Source organism: Eleutherodactylus coqui, chromosome 4 (assembly GCF_035609145.1).
Source record: "Eleutherodactylus coqui strain aEleCoq1 chromosome 4, aEleCoq1.hap1, whole genome shotgun sequence".
Lineage (NCBI taxonomy): Eukaryota > Metazoa > Chordata > Amphibia > Anura > Eleutherodactylidae > Eleutherodactylus > Eleutherodactylus coqui.
The window spans coordinates 55,566,018-55,590,170 of NC_089840.1; the positions used below are offsets into that span (position 1 = coordinate 55,566,018).

General features: G+C 44.2%; 1 protein-coding gene across 1 annotated transcript in view; it reads right to left on the minus strand.

Moving 5' to 3' along the window:
• The window catches only part of CTPS2 (CTP synthase 2), a 181,704-nt gene that overhangs the window by 81,088 nt on the left and 76,463 nt on the right, over positions 1-24,153 (minus strand). The window contains exons 13-15 of the mRNA XM_066599475.1: positions 20,011-20,105; positions 17,617-17,679; positions 12,844-12,887 (exon numbers count right to left, since the gene is read on the minus strand). Of these exons, the coding sequence (XP_066455572.1) occupies positions 12,844-12,887; positions 17,617-17,679; positions 20,011-20,105 (202 nt within the window). The remainder of the gene's footprint in view (positions 1-12,843; positions 12,888-17,616; positions 17,680-20,010; positions 20,106-24,153) is intronic.

Consider the following 24,153-nt stretch of genomic DNA (forward strand, 5'->3'; position numbering starts at 1 on the left):
GCCAGTTCTGTTCTTTCTTTTCCTGGTGAGATCAGGAAGGTGTAAATAACATCTGTTTCTGCCGTATAAATAATAAACTTATTTGTTGCTTTTGAAAAAAAAATTTGGTCTACTGTGTACCAAATGAATTATGTGTAAAGCCAACAAGACTCCTTACTAAAGAGCAAACTGCGATTGCAGGTAGATGTATTTTAGGGGTTTTGGTTCTCTATCAATCTAAGAGTTGACATTTATATTTTTTCAGTGGATCATGTTTTACAAAAAAATAGAGATGAGCGAGCATACTCGGTGAGGCGATTTACTCGAGAGAGCATCGCCTTTTTCGAGTACCTGCTGGCTCGTCCCTGAAGATTCGGGGGGGGGGCGTGGGGGTGAGCGGAGGGTTGCGGCGGGGATCGGGAGGGAGAGAGAGAGAGATCTCTCTCACTCTCCACCCCGCTCCTCTCCCCCGTCCCCCGCCTCCCGCATACCCCCGAATCTTCAGGGACAAGCCAGGAGGTACTCGAAAAAGGCAATGAAACGGAACAAAACACATTGCTTTGCTTTTTTTTCAGTCTTCCTTTGAGTACGATAACAAAAAAATGGATCCGTTTTTGTTACGTTTCTTTGAACTGCGCACCAGTCTGAACTTTTGGTCTAATGTAAAAAAAAAATGTAGTAAGGATGAGAACCTTCAATGCATTTCTACAGGCAGGAAAATTGAACTGTTTTCTTTCTATTGTGCTGCTTGCAGGATGGAACAGCTAGACGATAAGCAAAAATGCTGGTGTGAAATGGTCCTAAGGGGTTCCTTCATGCGGGCGTATTTGTGCGTGTAAAAGTTACGCATGCAATACGCAGAGAATAGAACCTATTGATGTCAATGAGCTCATACACATTTCCTGCATTTGTCACGTGTGCCAAAAAAGTGGATTTGCTATATTTTTGCATATGAAAAGTCCCTAATAGAAGTCTATTAGGGGGGGGGGGGTGCAAATGCTTGCGCAATAAGTAAGGAGATGTAGCCATTTAAATTGGGGTGTGTTCATCCGATGCGTGCAAATGAACATGCTCTGTGTGCGCAAAAAGTGCAGTAAAATACGCCGATACGAGCACAAAAAAGCCTTGTATATAGCACAAATACATTTTGCCGAGACGTGCCCCAAATGTGCTGAGATTACCATCTACTGGAAGTTAGCAAGGAAGGTTTCCATTGAATGACCGAAAGCAGTGATCCTGAAAACAGTGAGAACATGATATAGAAAATACTAGCAACAAAGCCTGCTGTACGAAAAAATACGATGGTTGTTGGTAATTAGAGATAAGTGAGCATGCTCGATCGAGTATCAGTGTAGCCGAGTAACTGGTTACTCGACCGAGCAGCATGCGGGTAGGCGCGGGGGTGAGAGAGTGAGAGAGAGGGACAGAGAGAGATCTCTCTCCCCCCTGGCCCCTCGCATGCTGCTCGGTTGAGTAAGCAGTTACTCGGCTATACCGATACTCGATCGAGCAGCATGCTTAAACGAGCACGCTCGCTCATCTCTATTGGTAATTTCTTTAATTTTCCACAAAACGTTAAAATACTGACCGCAGAAGCAAATAGGACAGGTGTTATGTTCATGGAGGGATTATTCACCTGGCCTGCACGAACAAACTAAGGAGTCCACACCAAGGCATAACGGTCCATGAGGGACCACCACAACAAATATACAAAGGAAAGCTAACCCTAGCAACTTTGGGGGCAGCAGACCCTGCCTACAAGCAGGGCGATCGTCCTGACAAGAATGGCCCTGCATCTCGTACCTAAAGGCTAGTCTGTCCCAAGATGGAAAGTAGGAAAAAGCTGGACAGATGTAAGATAAACCCCATAGGTACTAAACACGCAGGTGTTACATGCTGACCCTGCAGACCTACGGACGGGAGGGGATTCAAGCGGCCGCACAGCTATGGAACAGAAGGGGATTCAGGGGGCCGCACGCCTACGGATGGGAGGGGATTCAGGCGGCCGCACACCTATGGACAGGAGGGGATTTAGGCGACCGCACACCTACGGACGGGAGGGGATTCAGGTGGCCGCACACTTACGGACGGTAGGGGATTTAGGCGGCCGCACACCTACGGACGGGAGGGGATTCAGGCGGCCGCACACCTACGGATGGAAGGGGATTCAAGTGGCCGCACACCTACGGATGGAAGGGGATTTAGGCGGCTGCACACCTATGGACGGGAGGGGATTTACTCATAGGATGGCTGATTGGTTGACAGAAAGGCATGTCCCCTATCAGTCCATACATCATAGGAAATGTTATAGCACAGTAGAGAGGATGGCCCCAGTGAGGTATTTCCAATAAACAATGTCACAAGGACCTTTTGCACCGACAGGTAAAAGACAAACACCTAAGCTGAAGTCAGAACCCCCTGGACCAGGCTGATAACATCACCCTGATTCCACTACCTGTTACAGAGGGCACACCATAACAAGAGGTTTATTCTTCTCTTGTTGAAAAGAGAGAGCAGAGAAGGATGAACAGAGACTGTCGTGGAGGTGAAGAAGGGCACGGAGAAGAGGACTCTCCCGCTGTGGGTGAAGAGTGGGCTGTATTGGGATTCCTTCTTCACATGCAGTGAAAGTGCTGCAGATTTTCTGCTGAGGAAATGACGGCAGAGAAGCAGCAGCATTTTACAGAAGTGTGGATATACGCGGCGGAAAAATAATCAGCATCGTACAGTGATCTGCGTCATGTCAATTTCTGCTGTGGATTTTCAGTACAGACTGCATCTTTTCAAATGAGGGGTTGAAATCCCCAACAAAATCTGTAGCAAAATCGGCTTGTTACATGCAGATTTTGACACAGATTTTCTAAGCCTCCTGCACATGGGCACGGAATCCTCCCCCGCCCGCTGCCTGCGACCATGCATATCAGTCAGAAGTAGTCTTCTTTCTGTATGCGGATGTGCCGCCTGCACCCCGGCTCACATGCGCAATACAAAGGACGCCGCTCTGTGTAATTCTGGGGAATAGCCAGTATTGTCGAATTCTATAAAGTGGATCTACAGTACGCGTCAGCTTTTTGCCCTCTGATGCTGATCTGATTAAGGGCTTTATTATGCCCTTTATTTCAAATTAAAGAATTGTGTGGTTTTTTTTTTTTGTGTAATACAGAAATAATGTAGTAATCTAATATATGACTCTGTGGTCAAGAACAGTTTCACAACTGCTCCCCTAACAGGAACCAAGCAAATCTAACATGTCATACTGACAGCATAACAAAAGCACAATGTTCTGACATAAAAATAGGCTCCCGAGTCTAATAACCAGGGGACAGGATGTATCAGGAACAAGACATGGAGAAGGAGAAAGACTTAAAGAATATCACAAGTACAGCAGAATGGCAAACATTGGAAGGCGGACGATGACAAGACCCAAAAGTGAACGTATTTTAATACAACTGAAAAAAAAAACAACACAAAATCATTATAAAAAAACACACATGTAATCTTCTGTACTCTGTATAGAGGTAAAAAATCAAAAGTTAACTCACGAATTAAAAAATGCTCTATCAATATATAATTATAATGCTGTTTAGATTAGGTGCTGCGCACGCCGATGCTGGGGCATTCACCTGCTGGTATGACATGATGCCTACATTATACATTATCCTATCAGAGGTAATTGGACACCTGAGCAGGAATAAAAAGTAGTATTTAGATCCATATTGTTATTACTTGGTGGGGCTCCTTTGGCCCTAATGACATCAAATACACACTCTGTGACATACTTTCTGCTACTATTTGATTCACTTCAGCTGGTATTTCCCTCCATTCATCCTGCAAATATTTGGTGTGTTCTCTCAAAGAAGATGGACACTGTTCATATTTTCTGACAGGACATTCAAATTCATCCCAAAGGTGTTCAGTAGGTTCAGGTCCGGACTCTGTGCAGTCAGTCCAATTTTGGAACATCCATATGCTCAAACCAATGTAAATCGTTGGATTTGTGACAAAGTGCGTTGTCTTGTTGGAAGTATGGCCGACCATTCGCAGAGTTTTACCACATTGTTGGCAGCACGTTATTATCTAGAATGTCAGGGTACACCTCCGTGTTCATGGTTCTTGTCATTACAACCAGCGGACCGAGACCATGCCAGGTAAACCATCCCCAGATCATAACGGAACCTCCGCCGTACTTGACTGTTGGCACAACACACTCAGGCAGAAGGTGTTCCCCAGGATCCTGCACACTCAGGTACCTCCATCTGATGTGAAGCTGGAGTAGTCTGATTCATCACTCAACAGAACGTTCTTCCATTGCTCAACTGTCCAATGACGACGCTCCTTGCACCATTGTAGATGGGCTGATAAGCTTCGTGATTGTGTGAAGGGACATAACCTGTATATCCAATAGCATGCAGCTCCCATCACAAACTACGGCTGACACTTTGGAGGGTCTGCACATTATGTAGCATGGTTTAGGACACGTAACATGCTAGTTAGGCACAATCTATTCTATTGATAGGGATGTCCTAATAATTTGGATAGGATAGGATATCTCAAAAGGCTAGATGGGAGGGGGTTCTTAGAAGGAAAACTTCACCTTTTTTCCCCATGAATTAGGTTTAATTAGGAAAATAAACACTATTCTGTATATACAGTATTATCTTCCCATCAAAATAACAGCCACTATGTTGGAAGTTGGCAGGACTACTTCATCATTTTGCTGTTGGGCCCCCAGTAATCAGCTCCTGTGTAATCTGTGGGGAAACCTGGCAACCTGTGTTCAGTGTCTTTGGAGAACTGAAGCATTACATTGAAGCTCCCAATGAATCAGTCTGCAGCCTGAATCATATATGGACACCCAAGTACGCCAGAGTAATGCCAATTACCGCTTATTTTTTTCCACAAATGCCAAGTACTGATGTTCGTCCCCATAAGCCAGCGGTTTACCTGTACCACGTTTTCTCGCTCCCATAAATACGCATAAGCCAATCAGCCAACAAATGCTGTTTGTCAGCTTATTAAAATAACTGGCAGCCCAGTTTTCGGTTGAAGGAACGTTCTGAAGAACGCTCGCACCCAATAATTGGACCTGTGCGAAAAGTCCATTAGGGTGGTTTCACAGGGCAATAAAATCACTCGATTTTCGCGAGAGTGAGTAAAAACGCAGAATTATGAAACCAATGATTTTCAATGGTTTTCTTCACATTTGCAATGTTTTTATTCTTGCGATGTGGCACGAAAAAAAAATCGCTTCATGTCCTTTCTGCTTTTTGCGTTTTTTTCTCTCCCATGTTTCCCTATGGAGCCTCTTTTTTATCGCAACGCACGAACTTGCGATTTTCATGAGATGCGTTTTTAACGTTAGAGAGTCCTATTGACTTTTAAGCTAAAAAATCGTGGCAAAAATCGCGCAAAAAAAAGAAAGCGCACGAGAAAATCACAAGTGACGGTGATGTTTTTGTGAGAAAAAAGCAGCACTGACACTCAAAAATTGTGGGGGGAAAAGTAGCGATTTTCTCACGGCGATATTGCGATCGCCGTTCGATACTAGCTTCAGAGACACTCTTTATAGTCACTATCTGCTTTGTAAATAAATAAGGATCCTGGTTTGGAGACAACGACCTTTAACCCTTTGCAATCTAATTTTGGATTCAGGGTTTTTCCTAGGGGGCTTTCTCTTTCTGTCATTATACAATGGTGCCATCTGCTGGCTAGAGTCAGTACTGCAGTATTGGACATGCTGGAGAGTCCACCGACAACAGAGGGCCAGTAATATACAGTAAGAATACCCTGCCGGATGTCTTCCGACACCGGAGCTGTACAGCCTTCAATCAGAATGTCTTTACACATCAGGCAGTGGATTGGAAAGAGTTAAACTGACATTTGTTCTGTATTTGGTTTGCAAATTTCGTTGCGAGCAGACAGTTTCTAAAGTTAGTTTTCAAAATAGGATGAGGCTGAGAATTTATGAATTTACTTGCTCGGAATACAGAATTTACAACTTCTGTTTATTTCTCTGCGAATGTCTTATGGTTGTTTTCTTGAAGTTGGTGGAATAACAATCATGTCTGACAAAGACAAATCCGCTTCAGTAAAAATCTTCAATATCCCAAAGGCAGCGGCAGAAAATTGGATACATCTGAGTAACTTACAACATTGTATCCATAAGTGCCTTACAATTCTCAGCATGGATCTTACTCCGGGATAATCAATATATAATAGCTGCAAAAGCTCTTTCTATCTTACCTCTCGTTTATAAGGAGGAAGACTACGGCGGAAGGAAAATACCAATAGAAATCTTATTTAAGAAATCCGATATAAAAAGTGAAAAGAAAACTCTTTCATGGCTGTAGGTGGTTCTGAAACAAATATACAGTATAGAAAAAAATGGCAGGCCATGCCATGCACAGTACCGTGTTGTTTCTGTAAACTCTTTAAGAAATGTCCTTCCTCTTAGATTTTTGAGGCCTACAAAATTCATACTTCACCAATCATAGGCTATGGCCAATCTGTCTACAGCTCAAAGAGTGCTGAAGACGGATGTGTGGGGGCGGAGTCTTGCATGCGAGTGGATCCTAAACCATCATCACGTAGGGTAGCCACCCCGCCGATGAACAACTGCCCTGGCTGGTAATTACTTCGGTAGGCTGCTGCTAGTATTTATTTTTTACTGGCAATACTGCCAGTAAAATATTGTTGGGGCGCTTTCACACAGGAAAGGTGGAGATTTAGGATTGCATTGATTGGCCAATTCCTAAATCCCGCCTCCACAATGTGATTGGTTCATCCAGCTCTGCATTGATTGGCTGAGCAGAGTTTTAAGAACCAATCACAGCCCCTGCATTGGTTCATCAAGCGTTGCATCGATTGGCTGAGTACTGCTGAATGAACCAATCAGAGCCATTGCTGATTTTTGAAGCCCATAATCAGGAATCTTCCGTGGGCAAATCAGGACTGCAGGACGCACAGCGGAGCTCCGGACAGCAGCGGGAGGACCCAGACCAAGCCTGCTAGGTAAGTATGCCTTTTTTATCACTGGCAACAGCAAAGCGATGCGTGATTTTTCACAAGAAAATAGCAGGAACGCAGCTGCAATATCACCACAATTTTGTAGCGGCGATATCACTGTCGCCAGTGTGAAAGAGGCCTAAAGGACCCATTGAAATCAATGGACGATGCATTCCGAGGAACGCGAAAAGATAGGACATGCCGCAGTTTTTTATCTCGCTCAAGTATAGGACTCCATTCAAAAGAATTGCGTTCATATGTGTGTGTCCTGGAATGCACAAATTCCGCACAAGTTTCCTGGCTGTGTGAAAGCAGTCTTAGGGGGTTTCTACAAGGTGTAAATGCAGTATATGTTCCTTGGGGCATTTCCACATGAACAATCTGCAGTCTCATTCACATGTTGCAGTATAATTTTACGCCAAATGGGCCTGTGGTGTGGATTTGCACCAAGGAATGAGTGGGTTGAATGCTATGGCAAATCCGGTACAAAATCAGTGACCACTCTGTGTGTAACACACTGCTGATTTTGATCATGCTCTCTGTTCCTGGCATCCATCATCAGTGACTCTGCTCTCTGTCCCTAGCAACTATTATTCTCCGTGAACCCGCCCTTCGCCCCTGGCAACCATCATCAATAATTCCGCTCCATCTGTCCCTGGCAACCATAATCAGTGATGCCCTCTCTATCCCTGGCAACCTTCATTCTCTGTGATCTCGCCCTTCGCCCCTGGCAACTATCATCAATGATCCCCCTATCTGTCCTTGGCAACCATGATCAGTGACAGTGACCCCATCTTTGACTTTGGAAACCGTCATGAGTGACCTTGCTCTTTGTCCCCCGCAACCAACATCAGTGATGCCCTCTCTGTGCCTAGCAACCATCATTCTCTGTGATCTCGCCTTTCGCCCCTGACAACCATCATCAGTAACAGTGAAAACCTCTTTGTCCCTTGCAACCGTCATGAATGACCTTGTTCTCTGTCCCCCGCAACCATCAACAGGGACCCCACTCTCTGTTCCTGGCATCTATCATCAATGACACCCTCTCTGTTCCCGGCAACCATCATTCTCTGTGATCCCATCTTACACCCCTGGCAACCATCATCAATGATTCCCCTATTTGTCCTTCACAACCATAATCAGTAACAGGGACACCCTCTTTGTCCCTGGCAACCGTCATAAGTGACCTTGTTCTTTGTCCCTCCCAACAATCATCAGGGATGCCCTCTCTATCCCTGGCAACCATCATCAGAGACCCCCGCTTTCTGTTCCTGACAAACATTATTAGTGACACCCTATCTGTCCCTGACAACCATCATCAGTGATGCCCTCTCTGTCCCTGACAACTATCATCAATGATGCCCTCTCTGTCCCTGACAACCATCATCAGTGACCCCTCTCTTCGACCCTGACAACCATCATGAGTGACCTTGCTCTACGTTTCCCGCAACCATGATCAGTGACGCCTTCTCTGTCGCTGGCAGCCATCATCAGCGACCCCGCTCTCTGTCCCTGGCAGCCATCATCAGCGACCCCGCTCTCTGTCCCTGGCAGCCATCATCAGCGACCCCGCTCTCTGTCCCTGGCAACCATTATCAGTGGCACCCTCTCTGTCCCTGGTAACCAACTTCAGTGACACCCTCTCTGTCCCTGACAACCATCATCACTGACCCCGTTCGCACCAGTACCATTAATATTAAAATCACATGTATTAAAAGAATATGGAAATATATATAAATATTGCTCAAATAACTACACTCTAGATCAGCTCTCATTTCTTGATATACTCTCTTGAAATTCTTGAGTCGTCTTAGAGACTCCAGTGGATGATGAATGTTTATTTGTATGGTTTTTATCTATATAGACAGGATCCCACAGCTATGGATGAAACATATGTAAACAGTCCTGACAATTTGTCAGTTCACAGATTATTATCTCAGGGAATAACTAGAAGATACTTGAAAGTCGGGAAGAGAAGTGAGGAGAAACAATTCCCTGAAGGTTCCCTCAAGAAGTTATACAGCAGATGGCTGTCTACAGTGGTCTATTGTTTGCTCATGTGCTAAAACAGTTGACTTTTCATAGCAGAGGAGCACATAAAATAAACTACATCCCAAATAATTCTACTACATAAAATATAGTAGAGAATTGCACATGATGAAGTATTAACCCTTTCCAATCCAATTTCTATCCTGGTTTTCCTGGGGGAGGGCTTACTCTTTTTATGCCAGTATACAATGGCGCTATATGCTGGTTAAAGCCAGTACTGCATGAAGTGACACGCTGGATAGGCTCCGACAGCAAAGAGGTTGACAATATACAGTAAGAGAACCCCGACGGACGTCTTCCAACATCGGAGCTGTACAGCCTTAAATCATAATGTCTTTAGACGTCAGACAGTGGATTGGAAAGGATTAATCTATGAACCTCCCATCACGAAGTCCACCTATAGCAATGGACTTACAAAGCCATGACATACTTAGGTCAAAAATCCCTAAAACTTTCCAAAATAAGAGAATAAAATAAAGCTGCACAAACCACTCAACGATGATATTCTAAGAGTTGATAGTTTATGCTAAGCAATGTACTAAGCCTATTATTTCCATATTCCGTAGACATATAATTCCTCATCTCACTCCTCACACTCCCAATTCTCTTCTCTGTAGTGAGCATTTCTCTCATTATGTTTCTGTAGTGTTTTACATCTCCGACCGGAGATTTACTAGTTTAGCCAATGTGTTTAAATTCCGCATCAGTGATAATCTGTTCAATTTGTGCTAGCAAACTGTGAACATCCCACAGACTTCTGCAAGCGTGTACAGAAGTGTGTGCAGAAAACTATATTTAGGCTAAGCAAGCCCTTGTGGAATTTGGAAAGAAACCCTGGCATCAAGTCGTAGAATTTGTTTTGTCCAAAAAATAAATGATGTATAAACATAGTAAACAACAGCTGAGAAAGTCTTCTATCTATACTAATACACATGGAACATCAATTCCTAAGACGAAATTCAACAGTAATGTGGACCTGATAAAACTCAAAACCCTGATCAGCAAGATACTTCAATTGTAAAGACAAAGAAATGAAAACTTATTGTCCTTAGATGACCCGTATAGAAATCTACTGGACCCTTGATGTATAAAATATGATGGCATTGTGTGTTGAGGTGTGCAGTCAGAGGAGTAACTTGAGGCTTCCGGGCCCTATTGCAAAATCTGTAACAGGGCCCCCAAATGTAATGTTTTACTCATAGTATTGGGCTCTCTATATGGAGAAAAGAGGCGTTATGGGCCCCCTATGGCTCGTGGGCACTGGTACAACCACATTTCCTGCATCCCCTATAGTTACACCTCTGTGTGCATTTAATTTACTGCCCTTTTAACAGGTCAGATGAGATTGAGTCTTGATATTAATTGAGGAACTGAGATAAGCAGCATATGTGGTACTTGGGCATACTAATAGATTGCTGACTGAACATGAGTCAGCAGTGTGATGCAGTAGCAAAAAAGGCAAACACAATTTTGGGATGTACTAAGAGAAGAATAGAGTCTAGATCACGTGAGGTAATTATCCTCCTCTACTTTTCCCTAGTCAGACCCTTATCTGGAATACTGCGTCCAGTTTCGGGCACCCCCGTTTAAATAAAAGACATCGACAAACTGCAGCATGTTCGGAGAAGAGTTACCAAGATGGTGAGCGGTATATAAACCATGCCATATGAGGAACGATTGAAGGATCTGGGAATGATTAGGTTGCAAAAAAGAAGACTGAGAGGAGACTTAATAGCTGTCTACAAATATCTAAAGGGCTGTCATAGTGTAGAGGGATCAGCCCTATTCTCATTTGCACAAGGAAAGACTAGAAGCAATGGGTTGAAACTGAAAGGGAGAAAACACATTAAATATTAGACAGTGGAACAGGTTGCCACGAGAGCTGGCGAGTTCTCCTTCAATGGAAGTCTTCAAACAGAGACAGGACAGAAATCTATCTGGGATGATTTGGTGAATCCTTCATTGAGCAAGGTGTTGGACCAGATGACCCTTCCAACTCTACGATTCTATGATATTAGTTTAAAGGGGTTTTCTGGGACGCCAATAGTGATGACCCATCCTTAGGAGGGGTGATCAATATCAAGGCCCCACCGATCAGCTATTTGAAGAGGTATGATGCTCACTTGAGAGCTGTTGCCTCTTTGCTACATACCAGGCACAGCGCCATACATTTTGTAGCAGTGATGCATACTATAGAATTCACTTGAATGGGACTGAGCTGCTCTCAGGCCATGTGACAAATGCATATAACATCACTGGCCTGAGAAGAGACTGTTGGGCTTAGTCGAGTGCCACGGTTTCGTCAGAGAGTTTATTGGCAGGAATCTCAGAAGGCGGACCTACACCGATTGGATATTGATGACCTATCCTGAGGACAGCTCATCAATATTGGAGTCCAGGAAAATCCATTTAAACACTAGACACTATAGATCTGTGCTACCTACATTACTATGCATGCCACACCATATTGTTGCGACTGTTGGGATAGTGCATAAATCATGTCTTTTGGATTATGTAAACTTTTCATGATGTTGATGATATTTCCAGCAAACTTATAAAGGCCTCTGATATTATAAACTGTCTTAACCCTTTAAGGACTAAGCACAGTAAATATATGGCACTTGGTCCTGGGCTTTAATCCTGGCCGTTAGTATAAATATGGCGCGGGATTAAATTAAAACACCTACTTCTGCAATCGGGTTGTTAGCTGTTAGTCATAGCTGAGAACCTGAAGAAGAAGGGAGAATCGATTTTTACCACTTCTACCGCCTTCTTTCCCTGTAAAGTGAAAGTGGAAATGTTTTTTCCATTACAGGTGCCGGCGGTCATGTGACCGCAGGGATTCCCTGGCACAGCAGAGCTGCAGAGTCCTTGCAGATCCTGATCAGTTCTGCAAATGACTATTGTCACTACAGGGGATGCTTTCCCCTGTAACTGGGGCTCCTATGAGTGCCCAAACTGCAGTAGAAAAGTGTGTAATAAAAAAACCAAAAACATGTGACCGTCCCCCAGAGGTCCTATACGACGTCATGGGGGACACAGATACTAAAAAGAAAATAATTACATAAATAAGTAAAACAAAATTACAGAATAAAATAAAATGATGGACATAAAAAAAGAAAATAACCCAAACGCGACGCCAACCAACATCATCGCCGTATGGCGATGTAATCCAAAACCATACATATTATATATCAAAACGTCCGAAACAAAATGAGGAACCTGTTTCCATACTTCATTGTAGTGTAAATATACTAATAGAAAAAAATAACTATAAATGTTAAAAGGGGGAAAAAAGTCAGTCAGTGAAAAAGATATTTAAAAAAATAACCCTATATGTCACGGGGGGAAAAAACGCAGCAAAAATAATTTTGGTAGCTGAAAGAAAAAAAAAATAGGGCAGTAAAACCACCACATGGGTAAAATCCCTAAAAAGTGTCTGGTCCTCAAGGTATAAAACAACCCTGTCCTTAAGGAGTTAAAATAAATTAATTAATGTGTAATAAGTAGGATCCAACAGCAGAAACCCCACAATCATCAAAAAGATGGAGCTGATAACTTGACTTTTTTCATATTCCGTTGACATATAGTCTGCCATCTCAAATCTTACATTCCCAATTCTCTTTATAGGGAGCGTTTCTCTCATTATGTTTTTGTACTGCAGTCCTACAAACAGCTGCACCCACGTGGCGAGTGCAGCCGCAGTGGATTCTTCACTTTGCTGATCACTGAGAGTTCCAAGGTTGGACTCCACACGGAGAGCAGAGGCTGCTGTGAAAGAGGGCTAAATGTGAATTGTTAGTTACTCACCACTGGGTTCTTTGTGTTTGGGTCAAATTCTGTAGAGTTTGCATCTGCGCAAGACAAAAATTCATTAAAGTCATAAAAACTACATTATATTGTAGCTTTACACTGTAGTAAGTTTAATTTTTGCTTGATGTCTCAAAAATATTTACCACAAATAGGATTTATCATCTATCCATAGGTAATAAAAGGTTGATCCCTGGAAGTTCCCCCTTAGACACCCAGTTTTCCTCACCAGCGCATTCATGTATAAGTCATAAGTCAGGGACATAACTATAAGGAATGCAGGGGATGCGGTTGCACCCGGGCCCAGGAGCCTTAGGGGGCGCATAAGGCCTCTCTTCTCCATATAGGGAGCCCAGTACTATGAATAAAGAATTATAGTTGGGGGCCCTGTTACAGACTCTGACTTTGCATTGTTCCAATCCTCTGTGATTCCTCCTAGAAATGTAGTAATAAATTGACAGCAGGATGTTGCTATTCCCTTATTAGAGGTGTGTACCTACATAGTCTGATACTGTCAGCACTGATCGGATAGTGTCAGTTAGAGATGAGCGAGCGTACTCGGAAAAGCACTACTCGCTCGAGTAATTTGCTTTATCCCAGTATCGCTGTGCTCGTCCCTGAAGATTCGGGTGCCGCTGCGGCTGACAGGTGAGTCGCAGCGGGGAGCAGGGGAGAGCGGGCGGGAGTGAGGGAGAGAAAGATCTCCCCTCCGTTCCTCCCCGCTCTCCCCTGCAGCTCCCCGCTCCGTGCCGGCACCCGAATCTTCAGGGACGAGCACAGCGATACTCGGATAAAGCAAATTACTCGAGCGAGTAGTGCTTTTCCGAGTACGCTCGCTCATCTCTAGTGTCAGTGTATGTAACCACACCCCACCCAACTGGTAACACCCAGTTGTCAATTTATTCATACATTTCCTGGAGGGATAACACAGGGAGAGTACAATGCAGCATTATTAGAAACGTTTCTCCAGAATTGTTATTTTATGGAGAATACATATTTTTACTAAAAAGTAGTGACAGGATGCCCGTTACCCGCAGGTCCTCTTCCCAATCATTGTTTGTTTATTTTTTTAAACTTCATTAAAAAAAAATCACAAATTGATTTGTAAGACAGCTGCCATCCAATAGGTGGTGCTGCAGAGGTAGTGTGTCCATCTCCTTTGTAAAGTAGAGATAACAGACATCATAAAACTGTCACATTGCTCAGCTCAGTGGACTGATTAAATATTTATCTCTTTGCTCAGACTGTCTTGTGTTACTTTAAGTCTCAAATTTCTGTGTGAACATTTATTTAGATCAAGAGGGGTGTCCCCACTCCCCTTTGCATATGTAGGTTATATATGTGCCCCATCCAGTTTCATCAGCCTGATGAAGGGTTAACAGAAGAACTCGAAAGCTCGCTATAACATCATGTATTTTTGTTGGCCATTAAAAGGTATCATATCTACAAGATTGCTTGGTTTCTCTTACTGAGAACAATCAAACTTTGTTCTACTGGCTAACATGGTACCAAACCTTTTTTTTCATACAATGTCATGAAAGCACGCAGCGTATTGCTCATTTGCGCACCTCTCATAGACTTTTATGGGCACCCTTGCTGCATAAATAAGCAGAAACATAGTGCAGGTGCTTTTTTTTTGCAAAAAAATCACTAATGAGATTGAACCCATTGAAATCAATGGATTCTATTCTATGCACATTGCGTGCGCTAATTCCATGAGTGCAATGACGTCCATCTAAAGAAGTCCGAACTGCGAATCTGGATGCGGAATTGCAGACAGGTTTTAAGCCATATCCAATTCCGCATCAGAATCCGCAGGTAGCCTGCCGATATTGGTGTGCGCTGGATCGTGCGGCCTGTTCCATCCCGTTTGAAAAGTCTTTTAATACATACAGAGCAGAGCTTTATTGTACTTAAAAAAGTAATTCTGCTCCAATGTGTGATGGATGGCCTCTCCTGTTTCACTTGACATCTTCACTTATCTGAATTTTGTTCCGTATAAAACATTACATTATACAAATGCCAAGCATGCCTCGGTATGGTCGGAGGACGAGAGCGGTTATAAAGATTAATGCTTCTACTCAGTTAGACATTTCCTACCTAAATGTACTTTTATCATCTGATTAATATGGAAGTCGGAGCAAGAGAACAACCTGGCTTGAGTACAGCCAAGCTCCTTTGAGCCATCTTGGTATTAGAGCTGCCTAAGGCCTCCCTCACACAGGGCGTTTTATACAGCGTTTAGCGCTGCCTTTTCAGCCCAGCACTAAACGCTGTACAACACTCCCATTCATTTCAATGGGGCTGCTCACACAAGGCTGAAAACGTAGCGCCTCCCAACGCTGCGCTTTGACAGCGATGCATGTTCTATTCTGGGGCGTTTTCAGCCCTGCGACGCCCATTGAAATGAATGGGCAGCGGTTTTGGCATTACTAAAAACGCGGCAACACTTGGTGCCGCGTTTTTGGCAGCGCTAACCGCTCGCCGATTTTCGGGGTGAGGGCTTGTAATAGAAGCCCTACCCCGAAAATCAGTCCCAGCGGGCTAGAGAAAAAAAAGAAAGCAATACTCACCTAGCCGCTGCAGTCCGGGTCGCGGCCGCTGGTCTCTGCCGCTGATCTGGGCTTCCTCGGCACCCCAAAGTCTATTGCCGGAGGCCCCTGGCCTCCGGCAATAGAGTGCTGTGATTGGGCATCGAGCAAGCACTGACAACCAATCACAGCCCTTAATTGACTGTCTCAGCCAATCAGCGCCGGCAAGCTCTGATTGGCTGAGACAGTCAATGAAGGGCTGTGATTGGGCATCGAGCAAGCACCGACAACCAATCACAGCACTCTATTGTGGGGTGCCGAGGAAGCCCGAATCAGCGGCAGAGACCAGCGGCCACGACCCGGACTGCAGCGGCTAGGTGAGTATAGCTTTTTTTTTTCTTTTCAGCATTCTTGGCTGCGTTTTCAGCCGAGTTGAAAACGCAGCCATAACGCTGGCATAAAGTATGCCAGCGCTGCTGAAACGGGGCAGAATCTGCAGTAACGCAGCGTTGAAAAACGCTGCGTTTCTGCAAACGCCCTGTGTGAGGGAGGCCTTATACCGTGTTTATATGAAAACAAGACCTAGACTGATAATAAGCCCTTCCCTTATTTTTGGGAGGGGGGCTTGAAATATAAGCCCTACCCTGAAAATAAGCTCTAGCTACACTACATTAAGAAAAGGAATACTCACCACCTAGCAGGCGCCGTCCAGGTCCCTCCCGCTGGTCTTCACCACTCCAGCAGGCTTCCGTTTAGTCCTCAGCACCAACAGAGCATCACTTGCTGGTAATGGGTCTTGAATACTCCGCCTCCAGCAAGAGATTGATCTGATTGGTTCATCAAGCGCCAGCTCTGATTGGCTGAGGTTGCGCTCACAAACCAATCACAGCCATTCAATGCAATGGCTTGATGACGACATATAGGGCTATTTTTAATATATTTTTTAATTTAATTTTTTTCATTTTTTTTAGTTATTAGGGGTAAAAAGCTATAAAAAAATTTTTTTTTTTTTTTTTTAATCTATAGTTGTTTATTTTTAAAAATTAGTACATTTACACCAAAATATAGCTCAGGAATGGGTTCTTCATTTTGTTTCGGACATTTTGATATATAATTTGCATAGTCTCGGATTACAAGAGACATGTGGTGTCAGTATAGGTTGGCGTTTCCTCGATAGCTGCAACTGCCTTAACGACGTTAAAAATAACAAAAACTTACAAAAAGAGCTGTACTTACCCCTTTACTGACACGGGGACCTCTGCCTTCCTGCTGGTGTTTGTTGAAGAAGATGCCATCACAGAAAATCACCTAACCTCTGCACCCAGAGGCTACAGCAGCACAGCCCATTCCCCTGGCGTCAGCGCTTACATCCTGTGCAACATGATGCCAGGAGTTTAGAAAAGTGATGTTGCAGCCTGTGATTGGCTGCAGTGGTCAGGTGACTTTCTATGACAACATCTTCCACATCAAACATCAGCCGGACGGCGGGGCTAAAGCACTCCATGGCAGACGAAGGCTATGTACAGCTCTTTTTGCTATTTTAATGCAGATGCACCTATTGGCGGAATGTAATTCGTTAACCAAACAACCCATCTAACTAGGGGAAAACATACATTCCCTTTAAAGTTACCTTTTTTAGTTTAAAGGAGTTGTTTTAACTCATGCCCTATCCAAAGGAAAAGTGTTTGATCAGTGGGGTTCCAATCACTGGGACCTTCACGATCAAGAACACAGGGGCCTTGTGTCCCCATATGAATTGAGCTGCATCCAGGCATGTGTACTACCTCTCCATTGATCTCTACGGACTGCAGGAAAAGTAGCCGAGTACAGAGCTCAGCTACAGTGCTTGCCGAAATCTCCAGCAGATGAATGGAGTGCCAGAGCATATGATCGACTACGGCTCCATACATTCCAGGTGGTGGGGTTAGGGTAGTAGTGTATATCCCTGTTCTTGTGATCAGTGGGGGTCTCAGTGATTGAACCCTCATCTATCAGACACACATCTTTAAAACTTGGGACAACCCCTTTAATTCTCTCCAAATATATTTTCCTGTTTCTCCAGTTATTTTTTTTAGATTGTAATAAATATAAACTTTTTACTAACATTTCTCCTTATAACACATCTGAAAGAAGTACATTGTTGGAAATTTTAACGCAAGGCTTCATAAAAGTGACAGGAGGAGTTGTGCCCCTTGGCTTCGATTCAGAGATTCTCACCCCGTGAAATACTACAAACACTCACCTTTCCAGTTCAAACAATTTCTTGCAAATTCCACTACCGCCAACTGCATCCCCAAGCAAACTCCTACAACGTAAAGAGTCATAAAAAGTCATTGCTACACAAATAACACAGAACACTTCGTGCAATTAAGAAGTGACACAGAGCAACTTAGTTAGGCTGCTTTCACATCTGCGCTGGGGATTTCGCTCACTTGCTCCGTTTGGGGAGCAGGATAGGGGAATCCCCGCGGGTGGACCCCCATTGACAATAATGAGGTCTACCCACTCTCCTCACAACTGGCTGGCTTTTAGATGGAAGAAAAAGCGCTGGATTTTCGCAGATCTGCGGCCACATGTGATTTGCAAGACTCTGATACTATATTCCACAGCCGGTTTCTTTAGACTCATTGTCTACTATTATGTACATGAGATTTCTCATTTGTTCCAGCACTAACCAATCATCAATCAGCTCCACACTTTTATGACCGATTTACTTGGGAGTCAAAAGAAGTGGTGTCAAAAAATCTCTTACTCTATTTGGGTAGCAGGAAAACGGCAGCCCTGGGCCAAAGTAAGCTGTTCTATAACAAAATGAACGGTGCCAAATGGACCCCGTTGACTATAATGGGCTCTGTTCGGTTTCTGGCATGCCAGCATTGTGTTAGATTTGCATGCTGCGCTATTTTGTCATTTTTTGGCGTAAATCAACAACGGAGGTTTCAAATGGAATCTCCGACACTGATGTGAATGAGCTCTTATATTCTTCATCGCCTTGGCTCAGCTCAGCAATATATGCGGCCCACCAGCCTGTGTGGTAGCGGGCAAACATATCAGGAGTAAGACAAAACAACAGATTAATATGAGAGACATGAATATACCAAACACTGGATAAAAGATCAGCCTTGGTCAGTGTATATGAGATGAGCACTCATCAGAACGTGGTACAAGGACTTAACGGGCAGACCGCGAACCAAAACCGGACCAGAGACAACGGCTGTTTGGTAGATGCACCAGAGCATGGCAGTGCCTACATCCGTACCGATTTCTTTTTTGTTTGTCTGATCTGAAGTTTTAATTATTTTTAGGAGTCTAAATTATTTTAGGTGTCTGAATGAATTTAGGGGTCTGGGGTCTTAATTCATTTGGGGGTCTGGGGTCTTAATTCATTTAGGGGCCTGGGGTCGTAATTCATTTGGGGGTCTGGCCTGGTTTTCCCAGTATATAATAATGAAAATAGTTTTGTAAAAGTTTTGTAAAACGTTACAATGACATCTTTAACTTCACCTGACCGCAGACCAAGGCAAGCGGACCTTTCCTACAACTAGTTAAAGGCAGCTTTCAGCCTCAAACTACATAATACGGCTCAAAAAATGAGAGTGCAGGTAGTTCCGGGAGTCACTTCCTCTACTCACCAGTTTCGCCATCTCAGCACTATGCAACTGTCTCTCTCATTGATCTCTATTGGAAAGCACATGCACAGAGCAGTCTGATGAGTCATGCTGTGTGCAAGCTTGCTGGACTCCCTGCTTCCTCACCTTTGAGCCCCATTATGCAGTTAATGGGACCTAAAGGTGTTGATGCATTCCCCTTAAAGGGGTTCTGTCACTAAAAAAGAAAAATTCTATACTTCTATTCCTTCCCTTTCAGTCTACTTACCAGATCTTCACCTGCCCCATCTTCTCCTGTCTCCTGCAATCCAGGGGGGTCACTTCAACTTGAGCTGCCTGTTTTTTCTCCTTCCTGTGAGGTTACGTACATTTGGTTTGCAGTCTTCTGCCTGCCAACCAATGTACGTTACATCACAGCTCACAGGCCAGCAGGAGGACTGCCTATCTTCTTCACTGACTGCTCATGCGAGCTATCTCTGAAATAGATTACAATTCCTTCCTAAGCAGTAAAGCTACAGCACAGGGACGTGACCTTCACTGACCCGGCCGGAAGGAATTTGAGGAATGCAGCCTTCATAACAAGCTGGGCCCAGGGTGCAGTGAGCTGACCTGGGTAACTGCAAAAGCTCAGCTAGGAGACGATGTGCTAAGGAAACTGACAGGGAAGGAACAGGTAAGTACTAAGTATAGATTTTTTTTTTTTAATGACAAAACCCCTTTAAGTATGCCTGGTATAGAGTATATTTGTTGCTTGCAGCAATGTCTTATATTATCTCTGTAATCATTCTTTCCTGATCTTCACCTTATGTAGAAAGGTAAATCTCTCAAGCAGTTCTTGTGCTTCTCTAGCAAAAGCCATAATTGCTCTTGTGCCCGAGGTCAGTGAATCGCCCACTGGTGCCCTGACTCTAATGAGATATCTGCTGCTCTCTGAACTCTCTGTGACTGGCTAATTGGCATGACCCTCAGCGGCACATTTGTGCCCCATCGCATCTATTCCACTTGTCAGCTACATATCTCTGCCGTACCTAGGAAAGGAATCTTCCTGTCTCTGGCCCATGTGATGGCTTGAAGTTTTCCTTCAGTTCCTCGTGATCCAAATCCCCCAGGAACCAGAATCCCCCTGGGGATAAGAGAGACAAGTCAATCCTGCATGTCAGACCCAAGCGCTAGGAAACAGTTTAACTTTACAGGAAGACTGACGCGTATTGGCAGTGACTACTACTCTTAAGATTCCTTTACACAAGCAAGTTGCGTATTTGCATGCCAAATGAACGGTTTTTTATTTTTGCATGCGCATCGCGCATTTTACTGTCCTTATTGTACTTGCAAGGCATGAGCGGCAAACAAAGATGCACCGACGGAAATGGCTAATTAGTCTTACTGAGTTCCAGATGCGCTCTTTTTCCAGTGGAATTATGCAGCATATCACGCATCCCGTAGCCTATTGCGCACACCTTTGTACACCCTGCATTGACTGCGCAGGAAACTAGAGCATGCTGTAATTTTTTTTATGCAACTGAAATGCACAGGAAAAATACACAAATCAATGGGTTCTATTCTTTGCGTATGGCGCGTAAATTTTATACGTGCAAATACATCTGTGTGAATCTAGCCTTACACTGAATGGCCACTTTATTACAGACTGCTGCCCTTTTAGGATTGGCACTCCTTGGGATGGAAGTTAGACATGTGACCGCAGAGCACAGCGCAAAATCAAGTCAGCAAGCTTTTCACGGATCAGTTAAGGCTCCATTCACACGGGGCAGTTCGGTTGCAATAAAAACTGCACCAAAAAGTGCATTGGTGAAACCGTGTATGCTTTCACTACGCTTGTTGTAAAATGTGGCAAAAACGCACGCAGTTTTGCAAATGCACTTTTTGGGGCGTTTTTTAGTGCAAATGAACTGCCCCATGTGAATAAAGCCTCAGTGTGAATCTACATTTGGCCTTATTCACAAAATCGCCGCGATAAAACGACAACCGAAAATCGCAACAATCAGAAACATTAGATTTCAGTGCATTCTTTCAGATGGGCGATTTTGCGGCACATAAAAACGGCCAACTGGAAAAAATAGCACATATGGTGCCGATTCCAGCCGCCGACTAGCTCTGCTAAGCTCCCGCCCCCTTCGTTTGCAAGCAAGGGGTGAAGAGGGGGAGGGAAAGGAGTTTACCAGAGCCGAACCCTCTTCCCCCGGTGGACAATATTCTGCCGCAGCCCGGAGGTCTAAATGGGCGAGAAAACAAGCGATGCCTCTCGTTCATGCAATTTTCGGCCACAATGCGGGCAGCCTAAGTTTGCAGCACCCGTGTGAATAAAGCCTTAGTATAAGAAAAGCCATTATCTGTGCAACTTCCAACGATGCCTAATTACACTGAAAGATTATTACTCATTTTCACTCCTTTGAACAATTTTTGAAACATTCCGTTAAAAGGGCCTTAAGGCAGAACCTCAAACCATTGAGAGAGGCCAGGAACAAAGGTATCGCCAGCATCCTCTGCAAAGAGGAGCTAAAACCAAACTACTAACGACCACTTGTCCGTTAGTATGTGAGTGAGTGATTCTCATGTTCTGCCCCTGGTGACGGCATAGCTCCGCCCCTGATGACTTCATAATCTATAACTGGGGACATGATAGCTCCACCCTGGTGACATCACAGCTCTGCCCCTGGCCACATCATAGCCCCGCCCCTGGCCACATCATATCTGGTCCTAAGACACTAAGAATACAACTAAGCCATTATTATGTCAGACACAACTCAGCGGTTCAGACAGAAGACACTGACTTACCGCCACGACAAATTAGCGGTCCAGACAGGAAACCCCAACCTACCACCACCACAGATCAGCAGTCCTGACAGGAGACACCGACCTACCGCCACTACAGAGCAGCAGTCCTGACAGGAGACACTGACCTACTCCTACCATAGAGATCTGGTGGGCTGAAGGACCTGTGGTGACATCACTGCTGTAGGAGGAGCCATTCTGGAGTTTGTTAGTACTGTATATTAGATAAGCCAACAGAAACTAGCAGGACCTGTAATGACGCCACAGTCATGTGATCACCTGTGTGGGTGGCCAGAGATCCCATGACCAGGGGCTCATCACTGTATGCAGGAGCTGTGTGTGTCATGTGTGCAGTCAGCATAAATGTAATAGAGCTGCGAGTGGCTGTTTGTCTAATGTGCTGTGCGTGTAATGTGTATAGTCAGCATAGATGCATGTCATGAGCTGTGTTTGTAACATGTGCATGTACTGTTGCCCAGCTGTGTCTGTCAGGCACCTGTCATGTAGCACAGCTGTGTCTGTCACACGCATATAATGTAACAGAGCTGTTTCTGTGCCACGCATGTACTGTAGCAGAGCTGTGTCTGTCAGGTGCATGGCATGTAGCACAGCTGTGTGTGTCAGTTATACACCCATGTACCACAGCTGTGTGTGTGCGTGATGTGCATGTAGCAGAGCTGTGTGCCACCAGAACCACTGGTACTATAATTTCCTAATAATTTCTAGTAAATAACTAAAGGCGGCTTCACATGAGCAGACACACAAGAACAAGGCAGATTTGTGCACGCATTGGAACATTTTACTGTACCTTTTGCACATGCGGGGCAGGGTTTTTGCACACGGGACACTACCACGCCTTGATTAAAAAGGCCATTTAATTGAATGTCATCTATGGGGACTCTTGGTGTGTAAATGCACACAAAAATAGGACGCATTGTGAAATGAGAATGAAATCAATGGCTTCTATTGCCTGCCTATTGTGCATGCAAATAGGTCCGTGTAAAGGCGCCCTAAACAAACCACTAACAGCTCAGCCAGCCTTTCAGCATTAATACTGAAGGAAGATATTTATCCCTGGGCGCCAGCGCCAAATGATACTGTTAGCGGGCATGGCTAGCGCCCTGACATTTTTACACAGTGCAATAACGTTGCGGTTTATTACTGTAAAACACAACATTTTTTTCAAAAACCGAGGCATTTCTCAAGATTTTCCGGCAGTTGTGACAATGAACAGCGACATGACTACTACGTCTAAACATCCCCCAAGTATGAACAAACACCTTCTTCAGACATGACGAACAAAGCGGAGTATTTAATCAACTACGAGGGATCAGCGCTCCGTTCCCGGCTCATTTACATACTAAATGCACAATGTTCTCTCAGCGGAATTCCACATCGGAGTAGGACTGATAGGCATTAAGGGAACGCTTCCCTGTAAGAAGGCCCCTTATTAGGAGGATTTTTGTCTTTAGAGGATGCACTTTGTAAAGATAATGAATGTTCATTAAAACTCATTCACTGCTTGAATACGATGCTGACCCGGGTGGAGCAAAAATTACAGTAAGTGAGGAAATGTATGCAGCATCCGGGCCCGATATGTGATGCCGAAAGTTTCAGATCTCACTAATCCTTTCATGCACCGTCTGAGAGATCTACATACAGCGACTACTGTGATGACAGCTGAGAACAGGTAAGGATAAATGGAGACGGTGTTTAAATATCAAAGGAACTAAGACATGGTAATAGAGGAGGATATGCCACCCGCTGTGCCCGAGATTACTCCGCAGGTGGGCATCAGTCCCTACTTTGGTGGAAGCTGTCAGCAGGGTGAGCGGGTTTAAATCTGCAAACTTTGTGCATTCAGATGATAATAAATGTACTAAGAAAAGAAAGTGCCTATAAAGGAAGCTCCAATTACATTGTATTCACATGCATGTATTCCTCCCACTGCTCAGGTTTCTGACCTGGAATGGTAACGTATGAATCTTCTATTCTGCACACATGTAATTGCATGTCATGTCGCAGCTTTTCACTTTTTTTTTATACATCTATATAGCGAATACTTATTCCTCAGCACTGAACATCATTTGATGTCCCCATCGAACAGTCTAAGTTCACCTATTAGAAGTCTGGGGGAAAACCAGAGTACCCAGAGGAAACTGACACAACTGTAATGGCCCAGAGTTGGGGTGTCTTTAGGATAGTTGTATGTTCATTATGTGTAAGCTGTCTTTTATGTACATGTGTGTATCCGTGTTGGTTTGTGGTCTGTGTAGTGCTAACAAGCTTTGTTGTGACAGTCCTGTCTCAGAGGACCCCCGGGGATCGTACTTCAGATAACTGGGACTGAGGACATCTAGATTACAGGAAGGAAAAGTGCC